This window comes from Mustela putorius, unplaced genomic scaffold, assembly GCF_011764305.1.
Source record: "Mustela putorius furo isolate JIRA1106 unplaced genomic scaffold, ASM1176430v1.1 tig00003834_pilon_pilon_pilon, whole genome shotgun sequence".
Lineage (NCBI taxonomy): Eukaryota > Metazoa > Chordata > Mammalia > Carnivora > Mustelidae > Mustela > Mustela putorius.
In genome coordinates this window covers 39,133,476-39,147,455 of record NW_025421987.1, presented here as the reverse complement: position 1 = coordinate 39,147,455, position 13,980 = coordinate 39,133,476, and the positions used below count along the sequence as shown (strand labels likewise).

The 13,980-nt window shown below is 39.0% G+C and overlaps 1 protein-coding gene across 2 annotated transcripts in view; it reads left to right on the top strand.

Annotated features, from left to right (window-relative positions):
- Positions 1-13,980, top strand: part of CCDC191 (coiled-coil domain containing 191) — a 90,386-nt gene that overhangs the window by 19,230 nt on the left and 57,176 nt on the right. For both annotated transcript variants that reach the window (XM_004761414.3, XM_045088406.1), the window contains exons 6-7: positions 205-428; positions 3,543-3,696. In XM_004761414.3, coding sequence (XP_004761471.2) covers positions 205-428; positions 3,543-3,696 — 378 coding nt within the window. The remainder of the gene's footprint in view (positions 1-204; positions 429-3,542; positions 3,697-13,980) is intronic.

Sequence of the window (13,980 nt, the reverse complement as noted above, 5' to 3'; positions counted from 1 at the left end):
CACCTGACTTCATGTAGACCCTTTTATTGGCCCCTACCCAGGTAAAAAATGAGTTTTTCATATTCTTCCAATGAACAGTGGGCTCCTGGACCAGAATGTTTCAAACTGGGCATATCATGAACTTGAAAATGTATTCTAAGCTTTTGTTTTATCTTTTTCTATTTGAAAGGCTGCGTTTCACCCTCACTGTATTGTCTTTTTAAGGTAAAAGAAAACCGCATGAGACGTGAGAAGGAACTAGAGCGCCAGAGAATGGAGAAGACCCTGAAAAAATCGGTCTTCTTAGAGGCTCAGTATTTGGTGCAGGAAGAGAAGAAAAAGAAGGCTCTGGAGGCCAAGAAAGAGGAGGAGGAGATTCAAAGGGAGATGGTAAAGCTGCGGAGGGAGATAATTGAGAGGAGACGCACTGTGGAAGAAGCATGGAAAATGTAAGCCAACCGTGGTGAGCAGTGTGGAGGGTTTTTTTTGTCTAAGCAGTCATTTTGGAAGTTAAAAATATGGACATTGTGGTAACAAAATACAAAGAAGAAATCACCCACGATTCCACAATCTTAACAAATTGTTTACATTTTTCTAATTCTTCTGGGTCTTGATCCCTTTACATATTTAATTGCAACCATAAAGTTCATTTATTTTGCTTGTTTTAATTAACACATGGCCCAGAGTCCTGAGGTCTCAGTTCCATTGAGTTCCTAGACTGTAATTTATGTAATGACCTTCCCCCCATCCGATAAGCATTTCAACTATTTCAGGTTTTTCACCATATAATAATGCAGTGGGTTTCCTTAAGCACAGAGTTTTTTACACCCTTTGGCATGTAATTACCGAGTTAAATGGTATGGGCCTTTGAAGACTCTTGAAACATTGCCAGATGGCTTTCCCAATGGGTTGTCCTTATTTACACTGTTGCTGGCAGTGGGCCGGTTTACCACACACTTCTTAGTACCCGGAGTACTATCACTATTTTTGCACTTTTAATAGGTATTATATTGGTTAGTTTGCATTTCTTTGGTTACCTGAACAGTGTTAAAGTTGTCTGCTAATTGTGCAGACACCTTTGTGAAGGGTTTGAGTGTCTTATCTTCTGATAATCATACAGACTCATCATTGCCTCCCAACCACTGATAAAGAACAAGAATATCTGACATAAGAGGAAAATCAAAATAGTCCTCACCGGATGTAGTACTGTTATGTATCCGCATGCAGAAAATGAGCTTCTAAATGAAATAACTAGTTGTATTTATTCTGAGAAACAGCACTGATGCATGAACTGCAAAATGCCTTGGAGCAACGTGCCTGAAGGGACTGAATACTCAGACTCAGAGGCCAGAAAGACCTATTAGATAATTCCTCCCGCCCCCATCAGCCTACACAGCTTTTACCCCTGTGGTCCTGATTGCTCTGATTCTATCCAATTTAAAACAGCTCGGCAGTGGACAGAGTGCTCCGCTCTTTCAAGTGCCGGGCTCAGGCCTCCTCCAGACGCCATTCCTTTCAGAAAGCAATCACCGGTGTTTTAGTGAATTCTTGCTAAGGTCGACCTTACTTTTCAGATTGCTTTTAAACCCTGAAAAATCTAGGCTGACCTAAAATATATCGTGAAAACAAGTAACATTTGATGGTAGCGGGATGCTCTGTTCATAGCGGGCACTCGACAGATGCTCATGACCACTCATTTCTTTTAAAAGTTAAAATCTTATTCATGGTTACAGTGATTCAGATAACATGCGATAGTGCTAGCAGAGGAGCTGATTTAAACGTTCCAGAAGGCAATTTGGCAATAAACAACAGGAGCCATAAAGTTGGTGTTACTGGTTGACCTGGAAATTCCTCTTAGGAAAAGACCCCTAAGAAAATGATCAGAAATCCAGACAAAGATTTGTGCACAAAGATAATATAATGTTATTCATAATGGACATTAATAAATACTGGAGAAATTAATGAAAATGGTTATACAGTGAGACAGTACTGACATATTGTCTGGTTTTGTTTTTTTTTTCTGGACATATTTATGGCTTTTATATCTCCAGTTTTTCACAGTGGGCACCTGTCCCTTTCATAACAGATAGAAATTTTAATGTTATTTTAGAAAATCAGATCCATGGTATTAGAACTGTATTTCTTTAAATGGCCACTGGGATCTGCCTATAGCTGTCTAATATAACATTGTTATGGCATTTGGATAGAGTCAATAAAATTTTATTATCAATAGAGCTTTTTAATTTATCTGTAAGCTACCCTAAATCTGCTTCATTGCATAGTTTCAAAATATCTCCTCTAAGAGATTTATTAATTATTAATTTATTAATTAAGGGGAAAATGGCAACTTTATACTGGAGAGGTCCCCTTAACCAAGTGATGGTTAACATCACCAATAATAAGATACAACATTGTGTGCTCCATGTCGATGAGAATATAGAGTATTCTGGCATCCCTCCCAACTTGAGTTTCTGTAAGTTGAAGGTAGAATTCAGAAAGACAGATTTGTGTGAGTTTTCACAGCTGGTTTGTGGCCAGAGCCCATGAATACCAATTTCTGACTAGCTACTGTTTTTACTGTATTGTTGGTAGTATATAGGCCTTCCACACATACATGTACATATACTTTAGTACACTCCAATAAAAAGGCAGTGACTTACCGTGAGCTTGCTTGAATTGGCGTGTAGAAGAGGGATGACCTGGTTGAGAAAGGATATGTGGGTAAGACAGAGGATGACCAGAGAAATGAGCAACAAAGTTACAGAGCAATTCCTGTCACTTGCCTGAAGGCTTTTTCCTTATTGTTATTAATTTCTGTTTTTTCTCTTTTCAGCTATGTTAGAATGAATACAAATTCCACTCTCTCCTTACACAAGAATACCTGATTCTTTTATTATTTTTCTCCTTAGAAACTTTGTAAAAAGGCTTGGGGTAAAAATCTCATCCCTTTTTTTAACCTGAGAGTCCTTTTTTTTGTCCCTCCCTTGAAAAAAAAGAGAGAACTTATGTCTACATGTTGTTAACTCTCAAATTTTGATCAAAGTATCCCTCAATGATAAACTCAGTAAAAATACTTCACTAAAATATTTATAGGGTTTTCTACTTTTCAGAGTATAACAGATTCTTATTTCATTTAATCTTCATTTTATAAAGGAATAAACTAAGGCTAAAAAAAAAAAAAAAAAAAAAAAAAAAAAAAACCTCCCTACAATGTAGTTTTAGAACCAGATCTAAAAATCTGTCTTCTGGGGACGCCTGGGTGGCTCAGTCGGTTGAGCAGCTGCCTTCGGCTTGGGTCATGATCCCAGCGTCCTGGGATCGAGTCCCATATCAGGCTCCTTGCTCGGCGGGGAGCCTGCTTCTCCCTCTGCCTCTGCCTGCCACTCTGTCTGCCTGTGCCTGCTCTCTCGCTCTCGCTCTCTCTCTCTGACAAATAAATAAAAAAAAATAAAATAAAAATCTGTCTTCTGATGGAAAATTCAGTGTTCATTCCACCATAGTAGGTAGTAATTACCCATCATTAAGTCTGTTGTTCATACATGTGTTTTTTAAATTGTTAACAGAGAGAGGAAAAAGCAAGAAGAAAATTCTCCAAAAAATGCCAAAAAAGGCATGTTTCAAAATGATTATATTCTTCTGGATGAAGAAAAAATGTCAAAAGAAAGAAAGAAGAAACTGAGGGAGTTATTAATCCAGACTTTCAAGGAAAATCATCAGGTGGGAATTATAACCTCTCTTTTTTCAGCGTTCTGTGACATAAATGACAGAGGGCTCCATCAGAGATGGGCCAGTGTCTCACTAAAGCCCAACGGAGCCTCATCGCAAATACCAAATTGCCCACACTGTTGGTTCTGTGCTGCCCAGCTGGCCAAAGGCATGGGACAGTGCTCCATTCCCCTGTCTGGGGGCTATTCTTATAGATACTCTGTGTAATCTTGGGAAATCAGGTGTGATTTAGGGTGGCTTCCTAAATTACTCTTCAATAGCATGTAACTACTAATGTAGATCTCTGGTAGGTTTTGAAAGCTTGGCTTCCACAGTCTTCTGGATTATTCAGAATTATTCAGAAAAGTCACTTGCCTTCTGTAAGGATACACTTCTCCTTTTTATGGTCTGCATTTTTATTACTCTTTTCTCCTTTTACTTTCACTTTTTGTAAAAAAAAAAAAAAGGTTACTTTTTATTGACAGATGGGCTTCCTTTCCAGGCCATCTAAGCAGAAGTTTCTCTCAGTGAAGTGGGATTGACAGCAGTGTGCATTTAGGACTTATAACATTTCAGGTGAAAGGGATTAGTTGGAATGTTTGTAAAATGAGAAGGTTGGATGAGAAAAGATAAATATGGATATTTTATATTTCTTACAACACCCACCCAGAGCCTTAGGCTTTCCTGAAATTCAGTGAAAGTTAGTGAAGTGAATGCAGGAGTGCACAGATTTAACAAGAAAAAAGACAATGTCAAGAATGTATTGAGGGAGCTTGATAAATATAGGACAGACTTACGGAAGTCCTGGAAATCAATAACAGGAATTTGAATATAATATTGATAACTGGGATATGAGCAAAAGCATAATCTAAATGATTGAAAAAGAGAGAGACATGAGGTGCCTAGGAGGCTCAGTCAGTTAAGCATCTGCCTTTGTCTCAGGTCATGATCTCAGGGTGCTGGAATGGAGTCCCGCATCAGGCTTCCTGCTCAGCGGGGAGCCTGCTTCTCCCTCTCCCTTGTGCTCACTCTCTCTCTCTCAAATCTTAAAAAAGAGAGAGAGAGGGACGCCTGGGTGGCTCAGTTGGTTAAGCAGCTGCCTTCGGCTCAGGTCATGATCCCAGCGTCCTGATGAGCAATTATTGAGATATAGAACAACAAGAGCTTTGGTCAGAATTTTGGCTTTAGGATTAGTGAGGGAAGAGTAGCAGGAGGAAATGTTAAGAGTTGGGATTAACATTTTGAGAAAGATTGGCAAGGACTCAGATGTTGTATCCTTCACAAGACAGAATTGATGTGTTCTACAATAACAGTTTAGATTTCTGAAGGAAAATAGGAAAGGAGATAGTACTCAGGGGGCCATCTAGAGAAGAAGTGAGGAAACGTGCCATGATACATTATCCAACCAATGAGCGATGAATAAGACATGTGTTTTCTAGAAACTTAATTTTTAAATTTCAGTGAAGTTCACTGTACAGGAAGAAATAATACATGTTTTAGATATAAGTGGCTAGCTATGAATTTTAGACACTTGTAAAGAGTTTTACAAAATTAATGGTCTACCTAAAACAGATTACTCAGTTTTAAAAAGACCAACCAGTATAACTTAAAAATGTGATTATGAGTAAATTATCTCCAGTCCTCACAGATTCTGCTTGATCTAAACCTACACTATATTGTTGTTAAGTTCTTATTTTGAAATAATTTTAGACATACAGAAAAATTGCAAAAACAAGACACAGAATACCTGAATTCCCTTCATGCAGCTTTCCCCAATGCTAACACCTTATACAAGTGTAGCATAATTATCAAAACTAGAAAATTAACCTTGGTACAATAACATTAAACATCATTAGCTAAACTTAATAGAATATCACCAGTTTTTCCACTCTATCCTTTTTCTATTCCAGGACTCAGCCCGTGATTCTGCATTAGAGAATGCCTAGGAGTATATAGCTAGAACTCAGTCCATAATTCTGTTTCATATGGCTGTCATGTCTCCTTTGCCTCTTCCAGCTTTATGACAGCTCCTCAGTCTTTCCTTGTCTTTTGCAACCTTGACATTTTTTAAAGGTACTGATCAGGTATTTTGTAGAATGTCTCTCAATATGGGTTTTCTGATATTTTCTACTGCTTAGTTTGAGATTTTGCATTTTGGGCAAGATTCCTACAAGAAGTGATGCTGTGGCTTCTCAGGATCATATTGGGGGTACACAATGTTTGTATGCTGGGTTTCTGTACTGTAAAGTATCTTTAATTTTTATTTTTTATTTTTTTATTTTTTTAATTTTTTGAGAGAGATTGAGCATGAGCAAGCGTGAGTGGGGCAAGGGAGAGAGGGAGACAGAGAATCTCAAGCAGGCTCCATGCCCAGTGCAGAGCCTGATCTCACAACCCTGAAATCATGACCTGCGCTGAAACTAATAGTCAGAGGCTTAACCAACTGAGCCACCCAGGTGCTCCTGTACTGTAAAGTTACCATATCTCCTTTGGAATGTCTTAGAGGAGATATTGTAAAACTATGCAAATACCCTGTTTCTCCTTAAATTTTGACTTGTTAATTTTAGCATCCATTGGTAGATCTTGCCTGTAACATTAATGTATTTGTCTAATGATGATACTGTATTTCCCTCATTTCTTCTCCATTTATTAATTGAAATGTTTCTAGAAAGAAAACCTGTCCTTTCTCCCCACTTATTTTTTCCTTCATTCAGTTGTATCTTTTATCAGTATGGGCTCATGGATATTTATTTTATTCTGTGGGTAATCTATTACTATCATTGTTTACTCTATTACTCAGATTGTTCTACCTTTGGCCATTGGGAAATCTTTTAGGTTGACTTCTTTTTCTTTCAAAATTCTTCTGTCCTTTTTTGAGCACTTTCTTTTTGGCACTGTAGGACATTCCAGGCCCATCTTGTAGTTTCCCTGTTCTAGCTGTGGAATCAACCACTTGTACATGAAACTCTAGTTTCTTTATTGGAGAATAGTATTTAGAAACCCAAATATGAACAGTGCTATGACTTACATATTCATGTATGAGTTACTGCTACTGGGGTGTCACTACTGAGCAAACAGAGCTGGGAAATGTGTGTATACTAACCCAGATATATAGACATTATATGTATTTCTCTGTTTGTCTATCTATATACATATTAAAATCTGTGAGTCATACTGGTGTCTTGAATTCCAGTACAGTAACACAGGGGTCATCGTATCCTTCCCTCTTCCTTATTTATAACTTCTTTCTATAACTATCTGTATGTTTATTAAAATAATCATGAGTTCATAATGATGCCTTCAGCCCTAATCCAGCACCACACGTTTCAGTGTACCTGTTCCCCCTTGCTTCTTTATAATTCCTTTCTCTGGCAGTGAGAAACCTGGTGCCCATTATCCAAAATAAATTTACTTATTTAATCCTGATGCACTATAAAAGTAGTTTCAGAATTGCTGACCCGTACTGCTATGTAAATAAATTTACTAACTAGAGTACAATATTTGTACATTATTTTCATTTTCATGTTCATGTCATATTCAACCAGAATATTATTACTTAAGTTAGTTCTGGTCTTCCCCTTCTGATTCAGTGTGATTATGTTATTCATTTGCTATATGGCTAGTGAACCTGTAATTTTTATTTCCCCCGTGTATGTGAGTGTAACTGAGACACAGGGAAAATCCACCTGCCAGACTCCTCAGGCTTTTACGTAGACTTGGCTGGAGACAGGACAGTCCTCTGGTAAATGCCACGGATTAGCAGGCCCCTTGGGCTCATTACCTTGGCCCCAGTCCACATCTCCTCACCTGGTTCTAAAGGAGCCTAAAGCTGCCCTTGGGTAATGAAACGTGGACACTCAGCAGCCTCAATACGACCACAGGATGAAAAGGGGGAGAATGCCTAGCCGGCTTGCAGTGAGTGGCTAGATAACAGGAAACTCTTGTCAGCACCCTCAGAATGGTTCACTGGCACAAACCCAATAGCAAGCTATATAGAGTATTTGTAGGAAGACTTTAAAGAATCTGTTTCTAGGAGGAGTTCCAGTTCAAGCTCCTTTAATTCTTGTAATTCCCTGTGCTTTAACTGTGGGTTGTATTTGTTCCCACAAACAATCTCTTAGCATCATGTGTGGGCCCAGTCATTCAATAGGAGACTTGTGAGAGAAACAGAGCTGGCCCTCTCATCCAACCGGAAGTTCAGGTGCAGCGGTGTCCATGTGTCTTCCCCACATATTCCATTGCCTGGTCTCTTTGTTTTATCAAAAACATCTCTTTTTGTATAGACACTTTCTACTTCGATTTTCCATCCTATTTTCTCTTTGATCTTGCAGTGAAATCTCTCGGGGAGATGCAGCAATCCTCATGTTGCTAATTAGCAGAAACAACAAGGGATTAACTATGAAACTCTTATACTATTTGGGATATGGCCCTCTTAATTCTCACCCTGTTCCAAAATACATTTTATGTTTTCTTAGGAAGATGAGAAAGTCTGTGATCTCTTGCTGCTTGTGAAAGTTGAAGATGGATTGATACTAACTTAAATCTTAATTCTGTGGGGGAAGGTTTTTGGTTGCTTATGGTTGGGTTTCTCTGTTAGTAAGATTAATAGTGACCCAAAGGAATCATTGCTTAAGGCATAGCACCTTCTAAACTACCACGCCCCCCCGCCCCAACTAAACCAGGGGAACATGAAGATACATGGAAAAGAAGCCTGGATTTTTCTGAAAAGATGATGAAAATTGTAGTTAAGCACCTCGATTTATATAGCACGATTCATCCCCAAAGATCTTCGCTCTCTCGGGGCTGCCTACATGCCACTGAAGTAAAGCCATTTCTGAGTGGAAACATAGCAACCATCCTCTCTCTGTCTATGGAAGGAAATGAGGGAAAAGCCTCTTTGCAAATAAAACTGCAGAGAAAGAAATGTCGGGCACACGTGAAGGACATTGGGATTCTTATAACTCTCCCCTCTAAGCTTACTGCCAAAGAGCGAGTGTAGTATGAAACAGTAAATATTACTTCATACAGCTAACTCTGGGAAATTTCCAAGTAAAATTTTATCAGCATTAGTAAGGAGGTGGTTTATTCTGCTGTTCTATTCTGTCTTACCCTCACCCTGTGAGTCACTCATGTTTTGCATTCTCCCAGAAGGGACAGTGAGGGCCACTTTACCGAAACATCGTGTTGGTATGTTTCTTTTCAAAATGCCATGGAGCCATGTTTGAGCCAGAGGTTCCAATTCATGTATAAGTAATATTTTTGTCTTTTGAGAAAACTACTGATTAAATTCTGCTTTTTAAAAAATGAGAAAAGAGCCTTTGGCATAAATGGAACCCATTCCATAAAATTTTACAGTATAAAATATCTTTTCTCCTAAACATTCTCCTAACATTTCAGGTGAAAACCACATGGGTAGAAACAAATAACATCATATTGTTTTACTGTCAGACTACCCTGGAGGTGAACCTAACATTTTTCTCATATATTCTGAGGTGAGCTGTACTCTTGGCTTAGGTCGAGTGTGTGTGGCTGGGAGTGGGGGAGAATGGGCAGGGACTGGGTGTTGGTAGAGGGGGAAGGAAGTCTAGAAGAAAAAAGGAAGAAAGGAGAGAGGTCATGGGAAGCAGCAGATATGCCCTCCCTGAAAACCGGTCTAAGCTACGTTGAGGAAGGAGGACTGTGCTAATGACTAGTCAGGTTATAGGTTGTATCGTGATCATTCTTTGAAAGATCCCAGAGAGTTCTGCTCGTTAATAATTTACTGCACGGGGGGTGCCTGGGTGGCTCAGTTGGTTAAGCGACTGCCTTTGGCTCAGGTCATGATCCCGGAATCCTGGGATCGAGTCCCGCATCAGGCTCCCAGCTCCATGGGGAGTCTCCTTGTCCCTCTGACCTCCCCTCTCATGCTCTCTCTCTCTCTCACTCTCACTCTCAAATAAATAAGTAAAAATCTTAAAAAAAAAAAATTTACTGCACAGTACGATTAAGCAATTGCTTTCTGAAATTGTATTATTTCTGAAGTGAAAAAGAACTAGATTAATAAAAGCAATATTATTGATTGAAGTTCTTAGCAGAAATTAAGAAGAATTTACAAAATGTCCTTCTGTTGGCAGTACATACGCACACATTTAATGAGTGAAGTGACAGAATGTCTGATGTATGGGCTTTATTTGTAAATATTCCAGAAAAAAAAAGTGGATGAAGGAGAGAGAAAATAAGATCAGCAAAATGTTGTTAATCTTTAAAGCTGAATGAGGACTTTATTCTTCTGTTCTACTTTTGGGTATGTTTGTTCAATTTCTATAATAAGGGTGTTTTTTGTTTTTGTTTTTGTTTTAAGTTTAAAAAAGGAAGGAGAAAAAAAATTTAAATACCGAAGTTAAAAGAGCTTTACATCTTCTGGGATATAACAAAAGTAGCTTTCTTTCTGTAACCAGTGTTAGCTTTTCTCACAGATTTGGTTGTCAGAGTTTGGGCCTCTGGGCTTTTCCGTGGAACCAGACATTGTCTAGGTCTTAGCACTGTGTGAAGAGAACTGAATGTATTTTTCCCTAATGTAATTAGTTACAGGAGTGTTTATGCTTTGGGGTAGGGGCACTACAGTTTCCTCTCTTTTCTTTGGGGCATAATTATGAAAATCAGGAGTAGGGTTGGTCACAGGATACTCCTTCTGAAGGGCATTCATTTTGCCCCAGTGGGATCCTCCTCTCTCCAACCCCCAGGGACTGCAGAGGTTCCGTGAGGCTTTTGCCTAGCTGTAGTGGTCCCCAAAAGGAAAAAAGTTACATTTACGTAGCTATAGACCCCCTATTCCTTTGGGCCAGGGAGCAGCAAGGAGTCACCAGGCAGGGTCCTAGGGGGCGCGTAGCTTTCTTCCTGACGTGGAGGCAAGTGTTGGCCAACTCCCCTCGACCACTGGTTGCACCATAGTTAGTTCTGTTCAGCAGAAATAAATTGTAAACTTGTTGACATTTTTGTCCTCTTTACAATGCATTGTTTATTTTTTCATGACTGAGAATTTTGATGCAATTATCACTGAGCTTTCTGACAAAAGGGAAATAGCTGAGGAATTTTGATGAGTTACCCACTTCATTAATCAGAACAAGCATCTCTAGTGACAGGGTTAGAATTACAATGAAGATTAGATAGCAAATTGCTGTTCCACCTAACGTCAATCACTCTCCGTGACAGCAGTGTGATTACACTTCAGGGAAGAGCTTTTCTTGCCAACAAAAGGAGGGCAACTCCAGTGCAGGTAATAAATTTAGCAGGGCGAGCTGTCATTTCTTTTCTTGAGTGGAATCCTTAACGATCAAATGGTGTCTTGTGGAAGATTTTGAGAGGAGAAGAGCATTTCCCTTAAAAACTTTCAAAATTTCACTTTATAGTATTTTATTTTATAAATTATTAGAGATAATGTATTTAGGAACAGTTCTTCCCACCATGATTTTCAGAATTTTACTTACCTGTAGAAAACCTTAATTTTCACCACTACTATGTTAAAGTTAAAATCCATGACTCTATTTGAAAATCTATCAGAAATACAACATGGGGCAGAAATAAAGGAACTGGGTAAGAAAGGGAGGGAGGTCAGCCTAGTCGTCCAGCTAGTTAAAACATTGAATTCTGAAACAAAACTTATTAATTAGAATGTATTAAACAGTATATTCCTCTTCCAACCCGACTATGCTATTAAATAATAATTCTTTTTTCAGAGAGCAAAAGGATAGAGCAGAGTTGTCGCTCCAGAGTGCAGTACTGAAGAGGAGAAGCAGGCCTGGGAACAGCAGGGACTCAGCTGGGGGGAGAGGTAATAGAAGGAATAAATAGCTCATGACTATGGAAGTATGCCACTTCTCATCCCTTCTAAATAAAAGCAGAGTGCTGGCATCTTCCAGAGAAGACAGGACTGAGAATATTCTCCTTTCCCAAATATTTTCCTCTAGCCACATTTATGAGACCTCCGTTTGCCTGAATAACGTTTGCTATGAGTCAAGAATAACTAAGTGGCTATTCTTGGTTCATACTTGTATTTTTTCATTTAAATTTTAATGGGATTGCCCTTTTGAATAGACAGGAAAAAAAACAATCAATTGATTTCAAGAAAGCAGTTGCTGTGAGTCTGTCACTTTGCTGTTACCACCTTCTATGTAGTAAAACTGAATTACAGGCCTTTAAAACTGATCATTTCCCTTTCAAAATCCAAACATAACTGTTTTAAAGAAATACATTGACTATAGCATTTATGAACTCAAATTTTCCCCTCTTAATTTCAGTTTTACTCTAGAGGTGCTCTTCTACCATAGTTAGATATGTACTGACTTCTTTCTCTTTCAGTATAAAAGAAACAAAGATTTTGCCCTTCGTTTTTAGGAGACTTTTTGGCTAATAGTTTGGGTCATCAGGATGCCAGAATGTTTTGGTTTTAGCCTTAGGTGTACCACTAACTTTTCACTCTGTGAATTTAGTCATTAACCCTTCTCTACATGAAGTTCAGCTTGGTAAGGAAATCATAGTAATACCTGCAGTCTCTCTGTTTTCTAATGATGGTCTATGAGTTAATAAAATGCATATAAGGGGCACCTGGGTGGCTCAGTGGGTTAAGCCTCTGCCTTCGGCTCAGGTCATGATCTCAGGGTCCTGGGATCGAGCCCCGCATTGGGCTCTTCACTCAGCAGGGAGCCTGCTTCCTCCTCTCTCTCTGCCTGCCTCTCTGACTACTTGTGATCTCTCTCTCAAATAAATAAATAAAATATTTTTAAAAATGCATATAATATTGTGCTTACAGTAATGCCTTGAACTTAATAGACAAGGAATGTAGAAATCCAAGAAGTACACTATTAATAGTGTTATTATTGTCTAGGTGGATTATGTTTATACTATTTCATCATTAGATATATTCTAGGAGTTAAAATTAGAGATAGCTGTACATCAAGAGGAGTCTCTTACATGAATTTGGTAGACAGAGGATATTTTCTTTTAACAATGGCACACAAGTTAACAGTATATTTTTTTCATGCTGTATTTTGTGGGTTAGACTGGCAAATAATAATGCAAAAACTCAACCTAGCAACTATGTGTATGTCTTTTCCTTTTTATGACTGCAGGCATAACCTGTGTTCAGCAAATCTCCCTTCCTTCCTCCATCTCTTCTTTTCTTCCCTTACTTCCAGGGGATCTAAGGTGAAGGTCTAGACATGATGGAAAGGGAGTGAGAGCTTTTTAAAGTTTGCCATGGTTTCTCCTGATAAATAATAATAAAGATTTTGTAATTTGTCTAAATGGGAATAGACCTGAATTCTTGTGTAAGAAAACACTGCTAGCCAAATGGGCTGTTTCTAAGAATTCTAACATATGCTCCCTTAGGTTATTAGTCTTTTATTTGCCCTCTTTCCCTACAACCTCTCAAAAGAGAGATTATATCATAATTTTGTTCAGAGTTCTCCAATTTAAACCCAGTGGTGGCTGCTTACTAGATGTTGAAATAGTGAATGGTAAGTGTTGTTACACAGATAGAAGCAGTTAATACAGCTGACACCGGGAAAGCTAGCAAGTGCTTGAAGCTGGTCATCAGGCCCCCCTCTGCCTCCCACAAAGTCACTTACTGTGATGTTCTTTTCTGTTGTATTGCTACCGACACTTGGTACAACTCTCACATTTTCCATTTTCATTTATGGGACTCAGTCCCCTCCTTCTGGAGGCTCACAGTCTAGTGGAAACCAGTAAACAGGTAGTTACAGTACAGTGTAATGAGTGTTTTGATGGAAGAAAGCAGAGGTTGCTCCAGGAACACAGTAGAAGAATGCTTATATTTGGGGAGAGTGGTTGGTAACAGGAGAACTTCCAGAGAGAAGTGATTCCTGAAGTAGTCAGTCAAAGAAAGGGCAGAAAAGGGGGACTAAGAAATTAGTATGAACATAGGAAAGTGTTAAACAGTGTGGTTGATGTAAGGCCAAGAGCTGAAAGTTACGGGATGTAGTGGGGACATGAAGTTTACTGTGCAGGTTGGAGATGTAGGCACGGGCTAGATCTCAGAGATTTTCTTAGACTAAGACCATGAATAAAGTACTTCTCTGGGGACATCCTTAGGCTCAGTGGAACTTACTGTCAGATGCACATCGTGGAAGATTCCAGACATCCCAAGCAGCTGGTCTCTAGGCACTCACCAAAGCTCTGTCATGGTCAGTGGTGGCTCAGCTGAAGCTATCTTGTTTCCAGGGACCAGAGACCCCCATTCTGTCCTCCAGGGGGTCTTCCAGATTCCTTTGTGCAGGACATCAGCAGTGTTAATAATAG